At 42.0% G+C, this 16,693-nt stretch overlaps 1 protein-coding gene across 1 annotated transcript; it reads left to right on the top strand.

Annotated features, from left to right (window-relative positions):
• Window positions 1–3,817: 3,817 nt before the first annotated feature.
• LOC141562669 (zinc finger protein 713-like) lies at window positions 3,818–10,706 on the top strand. Its single transcript, XM_074302673.1, has 4 exons — window positions 3,818–3,913; window positions 5,728–5,854; window positions 7,794–8,960; window positions 10,699–10,706. Exons 1-4 carry the CDS (start codon window positions 3,881–3,883, stop codon window positions 10,704–10,706), a joined length of 1,335 nt encoding a protein of 444 aa, XP_074158774.1. The 5' UTR covers window positions 3,818–3,880.
• Window positions 10,707–16,693: the final 5,987 nt, after the last annotated feature.

Here is a 16,693-nt window from a genome sequence, read left to right as displayed (position 1 = left end):
CCTTCTCCTACAACTTGCTTGATAGTTTAAGGCTAATTGAACTATGTTGTAGATATAAAATACTTCTGCAGAAATTGAACGAGGCCCATTTTTTGCATGAAATTCTTTCATTTCAAATCCCACTAGCTTCCATTTATCTACATCTATCTTTTCTTCCTCTAAGAACCAAGGGGATGTGCGTCTTAATGCAGCCAAGAGTTTAGCAGTCTGTACCCAGGTTACAAGTAAACTCTGCTCCTCAATTATCTTGATTATACTCTCTATAGTACCACTCCTGAATTGGGGTGGAGCTGAGGTTGCTTCTGGGGCTGGGGTTGAGTCGGCTGAGGTCCATGGATTGAATATAGCCAACATCTGCCCCATTTCAGCTATAAGAGATTCCTGGTTTAGCCCTTAATAAGTTAAGTTCCTTATTTATCTATTAGCAGGCTCACTTAATCTTTAACAAAGTTTCCTCGTTACTCACGGTTCTGGGTCAGAGAGACTGAGATCTGGATGAGAAGCTTTTCCACTGGAATCACAACAGTGTCCGAGCACCAAATTGCGAAGGTCTGGTCTAGCTCCTCTTGTCAGGATAAGCAAAAGTCCTTGCCCCACGTTGGGCGCCAATTGTAGCGAGCTGTCGTCTCCAGAAGCATCTCAGAGTGCTGAATCAATCACAGACTTATCCTCTCCCAACTAAATATACATATTCAGCAAAAGCAGGGGCCAAAGGCCAGATGAGTACCAAATACTAAATGCCAGTAGATTAGAGTTTCTTGGCGCTGCAATAATTTTTGCTAATTTGGGGGGGAATTTGTAAAACAGATAAGGACTAGGCAGCTTCCAGAGATTTGTTGGGTAGTACCACATTTAGTCATCTGGGCAAAAACAGTAAACATCCAAATTGTTTGGTTGAAAATAATGGGGAAATTCAGTAGGTACTAAATGAAAAATGAGAACTCTACAAGGTTTACAAGTAATTGACATCACCCTTCTCAAAGAAGGCAGTGTTCAACTAACCAAAAGTAAAATCAAATGTTACAGAATGTCAGATTTGTGGCCCCGTAAAAGGAAGCAGATGCATAAAGTTCATTTGTATATTGAGTATAACAATCTAAAGCTCTTCTATGATTCATTGAAGACTATTTATGGACCAAAAATCTACCTCAGCGCGAAATTGTGTATAAAACTGTGTTCCCAAATGCTTGCTTTTTTTGTGATTGTGGCTAAATTGGATTTTGCTGTAAAGACTTTTTTTTTAACTCTTCTGTATTTGAAATTATCCATGTCAAACCCTCTAATGCTCTGTATCTCTTACTCCCCAGACAGGGAGATAAGACTTTGAAGGAGATCAAAACGGTTTTGGATTTTCACACCTGACTATTCTGGTGGTGATTACTCAGCTGAAATAAAGGCTGGTGCAGAGACCTCCAGAAAAGCAACCAGAACACTACCTCCTGCTGCCAGGGACCCTGCCACTCGGACAGGAAGAAGCCCCCTGGGCTGATGCTGCTCAGCTCTTTGGAGGGATTGCACTCAGCTGGGACGAGGGGCTCTGGTCACTAGGGTTCATGTCTCTGATTCTGGACCTTAGGTCCTCTGCCAGCTGGGCTGGGGAGGCATAGGGAGCCCAGAGAGGGAGGATGGGGTCTGAGGCTTCTCTGCCCAGGCTGAATGCTGACCTGCCCAGAATGAGAAAGAGCTCTCTGGGCAGGGACAGTCAACGGCCCTTCCCAACCTTCTAGGGAGTGACTCCACCCCGGGAGGGAGCAGGGAGGGTCCGGCCTGGAAATGAGCTAGGTCTGGGCAGGAAGAGGACCTGTCTCCCTCCCTAAGTCCTTCCCTTAGACCTTATGTCTTTCCCCCAAGGATAAGATCAGGAGCTACCTCAGGGACGCTTGAGCCGCAGCTCTCCCTTCATTTGATACAATGGGGAGGTGGGTGGTCAGGGAGCTGTGACCTTCAGTGAGAAGAAATCCCAGGAGCTTTGGGAGGAGACCCTGAGCCTGAACTTGGAGGGAGGCCAGCTCCTGCCCATGTGGAGGACACTGGACAACAGGTGGGGGGGGAAGATGAGCCCAATGGGAAGGGCAGCTAGCAGGAGTGGTGAGGGAAGGAGGGGCCCTGGGGTCCTGCAAGTGCAGGGATTGCTCCCAGAAGGCACAGAAATCTCAATTATGAGAGGAGACAGAGATCTCAGATCTCAGAGAGGTGGAAATGGAGAGATGTCAGAGAGAGGGGGACAGAGATCTCAGGTCACAGAAAGGGAGATGGAAGCGCAGAGATCTCGGTCAGAGGGATGGAGGCAAAAACCATGTCAGAGAGAAGGAGATGGAGAGATCTCATCTCAGAGAGATAAAGGTAGAGAGATCTCAGACAGAAGGGGATGGAGGTAGAGAGATCTCCGCCCACAGAGAAGGAGGCAAAGGGATTTCAGCCCAGAGATATGGTGATAGAGATCTCAGTTCAGAGAGGAGAGGGAGAGATCTCAGCTCCAGGTGATTTTGCTTTAGGCAAGAAGGTGTGGGTGGCTCCTTCTAATGCCAGGGCCCAGCCTGCTCCGGCTCTTGGGAATGACCGCGCCCCATCCCAGTCTTCCCAAAAGGACTCAGATTATAACTGCCCCTATCCCATCCCTCAGAACTCCATGTCCCCATCTCTACTCCCCTCTCTTTCCTCATTTTCCCTCCTCAGCAGGATCTCCGGGGCTCCCTGCTCTCCCGCCTTCCCAACTACCTTCTTAGTCACACCTGCTCCCCCCTACAAACCTTCAGGCTTCCCCAGCCATTCCCCTCCCCCAGAGGCCCCACCTTCTCTGCAGCCGGAAATGCAGACTTCCTTCCCCCTCCCAACTCAGAGATGAGAAGGTGGGGGAGGGGAGCTCTGAGTGATGGGGTGAGGGGCAGGGATAATCATTCCCAAGGCATGGATTGGGCGGGGCTCCCGGATTGAGGAGGACCCGCCCCTAGCCCCTTGGCCAGAAGCAAAATCCCCTGGAACAGAGATCTCTCTGCCTCCATCTCTCTGAGCCGAGATCTCTCTCTGCATCTTCTCTGATCTGAGATCTCTCTCTGCATCCTCTCTGAGCTGAGATCTCTCTCTGCCTCCATCTCTCTGAGCCGAGATCTCTCTCTGCATCTTCTCTGAGCCGAGATCTCTCTGCCTCCATCTCTCGGAGCTGAGATCTCTCTGCCTCCATCTCTCTGAGCTGAGATCTCTCTCTGTATCCTCTCTGAGCTGAGATCTCTCTCTGAGCTGAGATCTCTCTCTGTATCCTCTCTGAGCTGAGATCTCTCTCTGCATCCTCTCTGAGCTGAGATCTCTCTCTGTATCCTCTCTGAGCTGAAATCTCTCTCTGTATCGTCTCTGAGCTGCGATCTCTGCCAACTTTGGTCATAGTTGAGATTTCTCTGCTTTCTGGGAGCCGGCTCTGCCCCTGCAGGTCCCAGGTAGGTCCCACCCTGGGCCCTCCTCACCTCGCCCACTTCTGCTACCCGCCCTTCCCTTTGGGCTCATTTCTCCCCCCTCCCCCCCTTGTCCAGTGCCCTCCACATCGGCAGGAGCTGGCCTCCCACCTCCCCTATCCCATGAATGTCACATGGGGTCCCTGACCCTGGGGGGGCAGTAAGTCATCAGCTCCAGTCTTCCAGCTTGGGAATCTCCCCCCCCCCTCTATTCCTGAGCCCTCCAGACCCTCCCTCCTCCCTCCTGGGGTGGAGTCTCTCCCCTGAGGCTGGGGCAGGGCCACCGATTGTCCCTGTCCTGAAAGCTCTCTGCCTCCTGGTGGGGGATCCGAATCCAGGTCCAGAAAGGAAGGCCCAGACCCGGCCCCCCCCCTCTGAGGTCCTTTTCTCCCCCGAGCTGGTCTGGCACAGGACCCAAGCCTGAAAGCAGAGAGATGGCCTCGAGCAGCCAGAGCTCCTCTTCCCAGGTGAGTGCAGCCCCTCCCCACAGCTGAGCAGCTTCGGCTCGGGGCGTCCAAGAAAGCCCTTCCTTCTGTCAGAGGGAGGGAGGGGGCCCGGGCAGGGCAGGAACTGCCCTCTTGGCACTGCCCATTTCCTGCCCCTAAGGCCAACCGCATGCTCCCAGGGCTGTCCGAGTCCCTTTCCTTTCCCAGGTCTTAGATCAAGTCAATAAATGTTTAGAAAAGTGCTCTTTGGGGCACTGAGGGTGCAGAGGAAGGGAAAGAAAACCATCCGATCTGCCCTCAAGGAGCTCCCAGGGGAGAAAAGATCTCCTGAGCTCTGTCCACACCTGCTCTGGACAGTGTAGATGGGAGCTACTCTCCGAGGCAAGGTTCAGAAGTTTGGGAGACCAGGAAAACCTTGTTTTCAGAAAGGGAGAAATTGGCAGGAGGTGAGGGAGGAGGCCTTAGATAACAGGAGAAAGCCACTGAAAAAGTCCAGGGCAGGGGACAGAGGGTCCTGGTTAAGCCTAAGCCAGGAGGCCACTGTCCCTGGGGCAGAGAGGAAGAGGAAGTGTGAGGACGCTGGGCTGGGTGTCCTGGTGCCTGCCGTGTGCCAGGAGCCACATAAAGACCATCTCATTGATCCTGTGGTGGGAATGGTCAGGGTCCTTGGTAGGGAAAGCCAGAGTCAGGGAGCTCAGGGACCAGCAGGAGAGTAAACTGTGGCTTTTTTATCCCCTGGGGGTGGGGCAGACTCCAGGAGTGGGGGGTTACATTTCCTCAGATGTCACAGACACCCTGTCTCCTCCTTGCCTGACCTGTGCTTTGGGTTGGATCTCTTGGGTCTCATAGAGAGTCAGAAAGAAGTAGGACCCAGATACAAAAAGGTACATTCACTTGTTTGTTTTAAATTCTTTTCAATTTCATGTCATGATCAATTGGAGCGTTCATGTTTATAAGATTTGGAGTTGTACATTTTTCACCATCCTTTCGCTCCTTCCCTAACAAAATGGTGGGCAACTTGATATAGGTATCTATCCGTGCTATCATTTAAAACTGACATCCCCATTGATCAACGTTGTGAAAAATGATACATCAAAAGAGAAAAAAAAAAGAATAAAGTAACTAAAAGCTATATTCTTCAATCACCTTCAGAGCCCATCGCTTCTTCAGTTAGGGTGTGCAAAGCCTTTTCCTTCATGAGTCTTTTGAATTTGCCTTAGATCCTTGTGCTCCTGAGAAGGGACAGTCCTTTCATAATTCATCATCACCCTCTGATGCTGATTCTGTATACAATCTTTTCCTGGCTCTGGTCATTTCATTTTCCATTAGTTTGGTTTTTCTGTTCTTTCTGAAATCTGCCTGTTCATCATTTCTCATTTTACAATACTATTTCGTTATATTCACATGCCATAGCTTGTTCAGCCATTCCCCCAATTGGTGGGAATTTCCTCAGTTGCCACAGCGCCCAGGAAAGGTTTGCTGTGCCTATTTTTGCACATGTAGGCCCTTTCCCTCTGTTTAGGATCACTTTGGAACATTACAGACCTAGTGGTGCTTTACTTGATCCAAAGATCTGCAGAGTTTGGTTGCCCATTGTGCATTGTTCCAAGTTGCTCTTCGAAGCCTTGGCTCACTTCACATTTCCTCAGCAGTGCCCTAGTGGCCCAGTATTCCCCCATTCTTTCCAGCATTGATCACTTTGGTCTTCTTAGCTAATCTGATAGATATGAGGCAAATCCCATTTCTGCTTCAACTTACTCTGTCTTGATGAGGGTTGGGCTAGATGGATTCTGGAGTCCTTTCAGCACTAAATCAAGTGACTTTTGATGGTTTAGGAGTTGGTGACAATCAGGGATATTGTGGTGGACTTCACTGAGGAAGAGTGGGAGATCCTGCCCCCGTCTCAGAAGGAGCTGTACTGGGAAGTCACACTGGAGAATGTCCAGAACCTGCTGTCCCTGGGTAAGGACCATTTCCTCTCTTTTCGTGGTGTTCATCCTCAGTTCAAAATGCGCACAAACAGCGCAGAAGGGATCCCCACTGCGCTGCATCCCAGATTGAGTGTTCAGTCATCTGAGGGCACCAAGTCTGTGTCCATTATGGTGTTGGCTGTACTTTTTTGAGATTTTATCGCCACATTTTTTAGAGAAGCTCCATGAAAATGGGCTTAAAAGAATGGGCGAGGGGAGGACAGGTAACACTTAGCTCCCTCCCACTCTCCCCCAAAACCAAAAATAAATGCCTCACAATTCATCTTGAGCAGCAAAAGTGAATAAAAGTCCAGAAGTTTTCCAGGCCTTCATAGGATCTTGGGAGGGACCTCATCTACCTAGACAGAGATTTGACTCAGATAAAAGGCTATGCCCTCTAGGCAGACTCTGCTAAGTTAGCCAAGAGCAAGCTCCAGGGGCAACTGCATTGGCCTGGGCTCTCAGCCTCCTATTCTTTCACCTCTGGCTCAGGGAGGGGCAGGAGCAGGCAATGGAAAGAGAAACAGAAAGGGCCCCTTCTAGACAAAACTTCTCAGATGAAGAGCTCACCTCTCAATACTCAAAGGGATAGGAATAGGTCGCTTCTGATGAAGAAATTAAAACTGTTTACAACCTTAAGAGAATATATTCTAAGTTATTATTGATTAGGAACACACAAATCAAAAACATCATTTTAATATCATGTTAATATTTTATTATTTCATTACTATTTTATTAATTAATTATTATTATTTAGTTATTATTATTTTAATATCATGTTTTAATATCATTGTTTTAACATCATGTTAGGGACACTAACATATTATTGCTTAAATTATGAACTGATGCACTCAATTTGGAGAACACTATGGATGTATGACAAAAGAGTTACAGAAGTATATATTCGGGCAGCTAGGGGGTGCAGTGGATAGAGCACCAGCCCTGAATTCAGGAGGACCCGAGTTCAAATTTGGGTTCAGGCACTTAACACTTCCTAGCTGTGTGACCCTGGGCAAGTCACTTAACCCCAGACTCAAAAAAAAAAAAAAAATATATATATATATATATGCCCTTTGACTTCCATATACACCATTAGGAGAAAAGAAGCAAATAAAAATAAACTTTCTCTGTCTTTAGTTACTGGGTCAAAAACCAACATGTCTGTAACCTTTGTTTATGCTTTTAGGAGAGTTAACCACTGCCTTCCCAGAGATGTGGAATCTAAAGTAATCTTTTAAATCTTGTAGCGTTTTCATTTTTCATTGAATCCCTTCTGAATTTCCCTATTATCATCGAACTCATTTGGATGTTCACTTTTTCCCCATATGAGTAAATGTGGTACTGCCCCACATATCTCTAAAAGCAGCCTACTCCTTATCTGCTCTGTAGTTTTCAATGGTGTGTTGGCTGAGTTTTCCCTCTAATTGGGAAAAACCATTCCAGCAGAAAGAAGACTCCAATCTAGTGTCATTAAGTATTTGCTAGTCATCTTGGCCTTGGGCCTCTGCCTTTGCTAAGTGTGTATATTTCATTGGGAAAGGATAAGTCTCTGATTGGTCCAGTACTCTTCATGGCTCACACATTATCTGTCTCTGTTTTTTTATTATTATTATTATCATCATCATCATTTTTGTTGAGACAAGTGCCCAGGGTCACACAGCTAGGAAGGGTAAGTGCCTGAGGCCAGCTTTGAACTCTGGTCTTCCTTCTTTCAGGGCTGGTGCTCTATCCACTGCACCACCTCGCTGCCTCCTGTCTGTCTCTTCTTAAAAATGACTTGGATTATTATAAGCCATTGCTTGCACTGAGTACACCTATGAAGTTTTGTATAGTTAGTATGGTCCCAAGCTGCAGTGGTTCTTATGTTCCATTTATTATTTGTGTTTCTACATGTTTGTATGTGTTTTTGTGTATATGTTTGTCTTCTTCAGATGTAGAAACTGGGTTCACAGTACATGAGATGACTAAAAAGCTGGGAATTTCTATGAAAGAACACGACATGCAAAGCTTCATGAATGATTGTCCCTGTGACTTCAATTGGAAGGAATTGCATGATTTTCTTCTCAAAGAAGATAAACATCCAAAGAGTGATCGTGAATTGTATGAATTTGGGAAGAGATTCAGATGGCCTTCCGTTCTAAATCACAGAAAGAAAATGACCTCAGGAAGTGATGTATGTGAAGCAACCTCATCCTGTCACTCATCTCTTTCTTACCCCCTTGGAATGAAAAGATATGGATATGATCAGTGTGGGAAAGCCTTTGCTTGGAATCCAGCTCTTGCTAGTCCTCATCCTGGAGAGGTGTCTCATGAAAGTACTAAATGCAGGAGAGCTTCCGATTATAGATCATTCCCGCTTGACCATCAGACAATCCACCCAAGACAGAAGCCGTGCTTAAATCTTCAGTATGGAAAGACTTACTTAAGCAATCAACGGGGAAAAACTTTTACAAATATCTCCATTCTAGCAAAAGATGAGAAAACCTACACTGGAAAGAAACCTTTTACATGTAATCAGTGTGGAAAGGCTTTCATATTCAACTCCCATCTTATTTTACATCAGAGAATCCACACTGGAGAGAAACCTTTTACATGTAATCAGTGTGGAAAGGCTTTCATATCCAACTCCCATCTTATTGTACATCAGAGAATCCACACAGGAGAGAAACCTTTTAAGTGTGATCAGTGTGGAAAGGCTTTTACATTGAGCTTCAATCTTGCTGCACATCAGAGAATGCACACTGGAGAGAAACCTTTTAAGTGTAATCAGTGTGGAAGGGCTTTCGCATGGAGTGTCACTCTTGCTGATCATCAGAGAATGCACACTGGAGAGAAACCTTTTAAGTGTAATCAGTGTGGAAAGACTTTCACGTGGCGTGTCAGTCTTGCTGCACATCGGAAAACCCATACTGGAGAGAAACCTTTTAAATGTAATCAGTGTGGAAGGGCTTTCACATGGAGTTACAGTCTTGCTGCACATCAGAGAGTCCACACTGGAGAGAAACCTTTTAAATGTAATCAGTGTGGAAAGACTTACAAATGGAGGTTCGGTCTTGCTGCCCATCAGAGAATGCACACTGGAGAGAAACCTTTTAAGTGTAATCTATGTGGAAAGGCTTGCATTACCAAATCTGATCTTGCTGTACATCAGAGAATCCACACAGGAGAGAAACCTTTTAAGTGTGATCAGTGTGGAAAGGCTTTCATTTCTACCTCTTGTCTTGTTATACATCAGAGAACCCACACTGGAGAAAAACCTTTTAAGTGTGATCAGTGTGGAAAGGCTTTCACAACCAGGTCCCATCTTACTGTACACCAGAGAATCCACACTGGAGAGAAACCTTGTAAATGTAATCAGTGTGGAAAGGCTTTTAGAGCTAGCTCCAATCTTGTTGCACATCAGAGAATCCACACTAGAGAGAAAAATTTTAAGTGTAATCAGTGTGGAAAGGCTTTCACATGTAGTTCCAGTCTTGCTAGACATCAGAGAATCCACACTGGAGATAAACCTTTTAAGTGTAATCAGTGTGGCAAGGCCTTTACATGCAACTCCCATCTTGCAAGACATCACAGAATCCACACTGCAGTATAAGGTTTTTTTTTGATGATTGCTTTTTTTTTTTTTTTTTCCCTTCTATTTTGGATAGGAAAGATTAGCAATGGGACCTATACTAGCCACTGCATTGTTCCTTCCCTGATCCTCTAATCGAAAATCATAAGGAAGCTATTATTACAGTAATGATAGAACAGAAGCACTGAGAAAGCCTTGAAAAGTGTTTTATTAAATTCATTACAACTCAAAAAAGAAATTCAGGCTTTGCCCATTTGTTTCTGGACATATTTTTCTGTTTTGTGTAAATTTTAAGAAATCAGATATAGATGGTTTTCTGTTGGCAGTTTCACCGGTGTTGATGATATTATTACAAAAATTATTGCAAGAAATCATAAAATTATTTTTATGACCTCTATCTTTTAAATGTACATCTTGAATCAAGAAATCTACGCGTTACATTCTAGATTATACCTCACACTTTACTTTCATTTCAAAACCAAATATTTTTATAGGAAAAAAATCCTTATATGTCTCTCACCCTCCTGAAATAGAGAATGACAAAAAATTAAGTCTTCCCATTATAAATGTTAATAATCAATGCAAAATTCCTGTACTTTCTAATTCCAAAATATATTTATCTCAAATATATTCTTGAGCAATTTTTATTTAGGAGATGGCATAAATCTTTTCTGTTCTAATCTTTGGTATCTTTCTCATGTCTTTATTTTTTTCCTGTGTCATTCATTAAACATTGAGGTAGAATCCCCTTTCCTATTCTTTTTCTTGTTTTTTGGCTAAAGAAATGGGTGTTCAGTGACTTGCCTAAATAGGAAGTGTTTAGTGTCTGAGGCCTGATTTGAACTCAAGTCTCATTAATTAGGAAAAAAATATTCCATCAGAAAGAAGACTCTAATTTGCTGTCATTAAGTATTTGGTACAGCTTGGGCCCCTGCCTTTACTGAATGTGTATATTTCATTGGGAGAGGATAATTCTCTGACTAGTCTAGTACTTAGGGATTCATGTATCACACATGATCTAGATCTCTTTTATTATTATTAGAACTTTTGCTGAGACAATTGGGGTTAAGTGAGTTGCCCAGGGTCACAAAGCTAGGAAATGTAAATGTCTGAGGCCAGATTTGAACTCAGGTCTTCCTGCTTTCAGGGCTGGTGCTCTATCCACTGAACCACCTTGTTGCTTCCAATCTGTCTCTTAAATATGACTTGTGGTATCAAAAGCCGTTGCTTGCACTGAGTTCACCTGTGATGCTTTGTATATTCAGGTTACTGACAATCTGTAGTGACTCTTATCTTACATTACTATTTGTGTATATACATGTGTGCATGTCTTTTTGTGTATATGTTTGTTCAGATGTAGAAACTGGGTTCACAGTAAATGAGATGAGTAAAAAGCTGGGAACTTTTGTGAAAAACCACGACCTGCAAATATTCATGGTTGATGGTCCCTTTGACTTCTATTTGAAGGAATTGCACGATTTTATTTTCAAAGGAGATAAATATCCAAAGAGTGATTGTGAACTCTATGGAATTAGAAAGAGATTCAGATGGTCTGTAGTGATCCTAATTCACTGTAAGAAAGTGACCTCAGGAAGTGATTATCTTCAAGGTAGTGAATACAGGAAATGCTTCACTGAAGAGCTAGAGCCCTTGGTTCCAGGTAATCAATGGGATGTAGGTGTGAAGTGCACTTCAGACCTCAGTGGCCATGAGAAAAGTGATACTGAAGAAATGCTTTCCGTAATTTAAAAAAGTGAGAAGGTTTTCAGTGAGAACTCGATTCTTCTTACTTATCAGTATATGTGTATTAGAAAAGAACCTGATGAACATTTTAAGTCTTGAGTGTGGAAAAACTTGTAAAGATATCTTCTGTCTAGGAAGACATAAGGAAACCGACATTGGAGAGAAGGCTTGTGAATGTAATTGGTGTAGAAAGACTTTTAGATTGAGCCCCCATCTTGCTACACATCAGAGAGTCCACATTGAAGAGAAACCTTTTAAATGCAATCAGTGTGGAAAGGCCTTTATTTTCAGCTTCCATCTTGCTAGACATGACAGAATACACACTGCAGTGAAACTTTTTTTTTTCTTTATGATTGTTGGTTTGTTTTTTTTTTTTTTCTTTTTCCTATTTTGGATGGGAGAGGTTAGCAGCAGTGGGAAGTGTACTAGCCATGGGATTGTTTCTCCCCTGATCCTCTAAGGCAAGAAGGAAGGCATTATTACAGTAATGATAAATGAAATAGAAGGACTGAGAAAGCTTTGAAAAAATGTTTCATTGAATTCATTTCTACTCAAGAAATCCAGACTTTGCAGACATGTTCCTTGGCATATTTTTCTGTTTTGTGTAAATTTAAAATGTTCATTTGATTCCCTTTGTATGAATTTCAAAATTAAAAAAGAAATGTTTTTGATTGTTGTCATTTTCACCAGTGTTGAAGGCATTTTTACAAGAAATTATAAAATCATTTTCTATCTCTATCTTTTCTCTATATTCTCTATCTTTGAAATCTTGATCTTGAATCAAGAATTCTTTTAGCTACACTTGTAGATTATACCTAACACTTTACTTTTATGTTAAAAATAAATTTTTTTATAAGGAAAAAAAATCCTTGTACCTCTCTCACCTACCTGAAATAGAGAATGACCAAGCAAAACTTCCCATTATTAATGTTAATAATCAAAGGAAAATTCTGGTACTGAGTCATCCCAAAATATATTTGTGTCAAAGATATTCTTTTTTTTTTTCTTTTTCTGAGGCTGGGGTTAAGTGACTTGCCCAGGGTCACACAGCTAGGAAGTGTTAAGTGTCTGAGGCCAGATTTGAACTCGAGTCCTCCTGAATTCAAGGCTGGTGCTCTATCTACTACGTCACCTAGGTGCCCCAAAGATATTCTTTTATTAAATTAATTTTATATTTATATTTTATATTTATAACTCTTTTTTTTTGTCAGTACATATGCATGGGTAATTTTTTACAACATTAACCCTTGCACTGACTTCTGTTCTGAATTTTCCCCTCCTTCCCTCCAGCCCCTCCCCTAGATGGCAGGCATTGCCATACATGTTAAATATAGTATATCCTAGATACAATACATGTGTGCAGAACCGAATTTTCTTGTTATACAGGAAGAATGGTATTCAGAAGGTAAAAATAAGCTGGGAAGAAAAACAAAAATGCAAACAGTTTGCACTCATTTCCTAGTGGTCCTTCTCTGGGTGTAGGTGATTCTGTCCGTCCATTGATCAATTGGATCTGAATGAGATCTACTCTTTGTTAAAGATATCCAGTAACATCAGAATACATCCTCATACAGTATTGTTGTTGAAGAAAGCATTTACTATTTCTGCCTTCTTCATTTAATTTTGAGATCTTTATGTCCTAATATATGGTCAATTTTTGTATAGGTTCCATGAACTGCTGCGAAGAAAGTATACTCCTTTCTATCATCATTCAGGGTTCTCCAAAGATTTATAATACCCAATTTTTCTAATGCTCTATTTTGCTCCTTAATTTCTTTCTTATTTGTTTTGTGGTTTGATTTATCTAGTTCTGAGAGTGCAAGATTAAGATCTCCCACTATTATAGACTTGCCGTCTATTTCTTCTTGCAACTCTCTCCATTTCCCTATTGATAAATGATCAAAGGATATGAACAGAGAATTGTTAGATGAGAAAACTGAAATTATAAATCGTTATATGAAAAGGTGCTCCCAATCACTGTTGAGAAGAGAAATCCAAATTAAGACATCTCTGAGAAAGGACTACATACCTCTCAGCTCGACTAAGATGACAGGAAAAGGTAATGACAAATGTTGGAGGGCATGTGGGAAAACTGGGGCACTGACATATTGTTGGTGGAACTGTGAACTGATCTAACCATTCTGGAGAGCAATTTGGAACTGTGATGAAAAAGATATGAAACTGTGCATACCCTTTGTCCCAGGAGTGTTTGTGCTGAAATTATTTCCCAAAGAGATCTTAAAGAAGGGAAAGGGATCCATATATGCAAAAATGTTTGTGGCAGCCCTCTTTGTAGTGATGAGAAATTGTAAACTGAATAGATGCTCTTTAGTTGGAGAATGGCTGAATAAATTATGGTGTATGAATGTTCTGGAATATTATTGTTATGTAAGAAACAACCATCAGGATGATTTCAAGAGGCCTGGAGAGACTGACATGAACTGATGCTGAGTAAAATGAGGAGAACCAGGAGATCATTATACACTGCAGCAACAAAAGTATATGATGATCAATCCTGATGGACGTGGTTCTCTTTAAGAATACCATGATTCAAACCAGTTCCAATTGTTCAGTGATAAAAAGGTCCATTTACACCCAGAGAGAGGATGTGGGAACTGAGTGTGGACCACATCATAGTATTCTGATTCTCTTCTTGATATTCGATTGCATTTTGTTTTCTTTCTCAGAGGTTTTTTTTTTTTCCTTCTTTACCCAATTTTTTCTTGTGCAGCAATGTAACTGTATAAATATATGTGTGTATATATATTGGGTTTTACATAAATTTGAACATTTAACATGTATTAGAATACCTGCCTTTGAAGGGAGGGGATGGGGGCAAGAAGGGAAACATTTGGAACAGAAAGGTTTGCAAGGATCAGAGTTGAAAAATAACCCAGGCATGTTTTGTAAATAAAAAGCTTTAACAAAATGTAAAATAATAATAACAATAACTGTGATACTTTACATTCAATTTCATTTTTTTCTTCCTTTTTAGGTTGTTTTTTTTTTTTTAACCGAATTTTGATGTCTCATATTCTTTGCCTCATTTTACTTTTTAATGCATGATTTTCTTCAGTCGTTTTTTTGTTTGTTTTTTTGTTTGTTTGTTTGTTTTTTTGCTGAGGCAATTGGAATTAAGTGACTTTCCCAGGGTCACAGCTTCAGTTAGCTTTTTAAAATCTCTTTTTATTTGATTAACTTTTCTTTTCAATATTGAGCAAGAAGCAGTCAGAGAATAAGGATTGGACAGATTCAAATGTCTCCCCAGCCAGGATAACCTGACTTGTGAATGGGCTCTAGAGGGCTGAGTGAAGTAGGAATCAGAGCAAGAATGTACCATCAAAGGCCACTTCTTGTTCCTTGAAGGCTGGGGCCCCCCACCTGACCTCTCTGACTATCTGGCTGAGACCTATCTTGGGAGTACAAGCACAGCACTGGATTTCTGGGAGGTTAGAGTCTCAATTAATAATAATTAAGTCTCTTGAGGTTCTTTTGTAAGCTGGCATGGTGAATCTAAAGCAGTGTCTCCTATTAAAATGTTATATAATGGTTTTAATTGATAGGTAGTTAAGCCTAACACCAGACACATCCATTGGATATCTCCTATCACTTTCAGAAAGTCATTTAAGGTGTTCAACTTCTCTGTTCTTAAAGAAAGTTTTTGGACTGTAAGCACCTTAGGGCATACTTCATATCCTATAAGGAGCATGCCTTTGAAATTTCTTTTGGTACAATTTACAATTGGTTGTTCTTTTAATGTTTCTATAGTCTTTTGTACACATGCTTTTAACATTTGCAACTCAATTGCACACCCCAAGATATCTTCCATGAAATGTAACAAAATAACATTTGGAAATGTTTTTCTTACTGAAGCAAGAGCAGCAGCCACAAATATTTGACACAAAGTTGTAGAGGGCCAGAACTCTGGACAAGTATACTTGAAACAAGGAGTTAACTCAGTGAAATTGATGAGATGATTATTCTGGAGTTCACAGATATACTTAGTATTTAGTCATTCTCTAGTTCACACATAGTCAGTATACTGTATGATGTAATTGTAATAGGGTATTTAAACTGGGGACAAAGTCAGACTCAGAGGGGAGACTGGTTGAGACTGCCAGTCTGATCCAGTCTCATCCAGAAGTCTGACAGTCTGTTTCATACTTCCCTCAAGAGGGAGGCCCATTTCTTACTATCTGCCTCATTTTAGCTGAAAAAGCAAAGTGACTAGTTTAGCCCTTACTAAATCTTCTCACTTGCCTATTTTTACACTTACCCCATTCCGGGTCACTGGCACTTCTCCACTGAACTGATCCTATGAGTTGAGCTGGTGAATGTAGAGCCTCTCATCCAGAGCCTCACAGCCACTACCCCACATTGGGCGCCAAAACATACTATGCTTTCTAGAGCCTCCACACAGAGTTCCAAAATATACCATGTGAACTAGCTAGCTAGAGCATCTCAGGACCAGCCAGAGTCCTTGGTCTTAGTGGAGAAGTAGAGAAGGGAAGAGACCCACAAGGATGGTTAAACATCTAGTCCATTTATTTCAAGTCCTCTCAGCCCCTAAATACGTTACCCATACTTAGTATTGATCAGACACACACACATACACATTTTATATATATATATATATATATATATATATACACCTCAAATGCTCATAGGTTTGATACAAAGCATATTTTTAAAATTCCTACCGCTTAATAAAATTTTGCTATGATGTAAATGATTAAGCCCTGAATCTTGGTTGCTTAGACCGAGATGTAATTATGCATTCGGGTGACTCCATAGTAGAGGATGCTAGTGAGGATGAGGACAGATAGTTTTGAGACTCTCCAGAATATAGGACACTCCCCTCACAACAGCCTTTATATCCATCTTTGAGTAAATGGAGAGACAAGAAGCCAGGTGGTTATACTGAGGAAATGGAAAATAATAGACAAGAAAAAACAGCACATGAGGGGGAGGGGTTTGTGGACCTGAAGTAGCTGCAGAAGGGGATACAAGAACTTACAGAACAATTGCAACAATTGAATCAAGCAAAGGTGTCTGCCTATGTTGCAGCTCCATCTGGTGACGAAATACAAAAGTAGCACAAGCAATATTGCAAGGGGCTGCTAATGGGGAAGATATCTGGGAGTGGGAAAAGGACTTGTTCCCAGTGGATTGGTTTGATCAGGGACGGGCATACACACCCATTGTGTTGAAGGACATTAAGCAAGCCTGTAATGATTATGGTCCCAATTCACTTTTTGTGCTACAAACCTTAGAACATTTTGGAAATTTTACTCCATCTGACCAGAAACTGCTTGCAAATGGGCGCTTGACTCCTGGACAAGCATTGTTATGGCAAGCTCAATATGAGAAAGCAGTGAGACATTTTATAAAGACTCATAATCCTCCCAATCATGAAGATGCCTTCCAGGCTTCTGTAGGTACAAGCCAGTATTCTTCTGTAGAGAATCAGATGGTACACCTCTGCCTGTTATTCAGGTATAGGGATTTGAGAGCTTG

Source organism: Sminthopsis crassicaudata, chromosome 3 (genome assembly GCF_048593235.1).
Source record: "Sminthopsis crassicaudata isolate SCR6 chromosome 3, ASM4859323v1, whole genome shotgun sequence".
In the NCBI taxonomy this organism is placed as follows: domain Eukaryota; kingdom Metazoa; phylum Chordata; class Mammalia; order Dasyuromorphia; family Dasyuridae; genus Sminthopsis; species Sminthopsis crassicaudata.
This window is presented reverse-complemented; position numbering and strand designations above follow the sequence as displayed.

What these genes read in the sequence shown, in the direction of transcription:
- LOC141562669 (XM_074302673.1), top strand. Translation starts at nt 3,881, where the DNA reads ATGGCCTCGAGCAGCCAGAGCTCCTCTTCCCAG. An exon ending in GCCAGAGCTCCTCTTCCCAG is followed by an intron (nt 3,914 to 5,727) that starts GTGAGTGCAGCC and finishes TTGATGGTTTAG; the next exon opens with GAGTTGGTGACAATCAGGGA. An exon ending in CCAGAACCTGCTGTCCCTGG is followed by an intron (nt 5,855 to 7,793) that starts GTAAGGACCATT and finishes TGTCTTCTTCAG; the next exon opens with ATGTAGAAACTGGGTTCACA.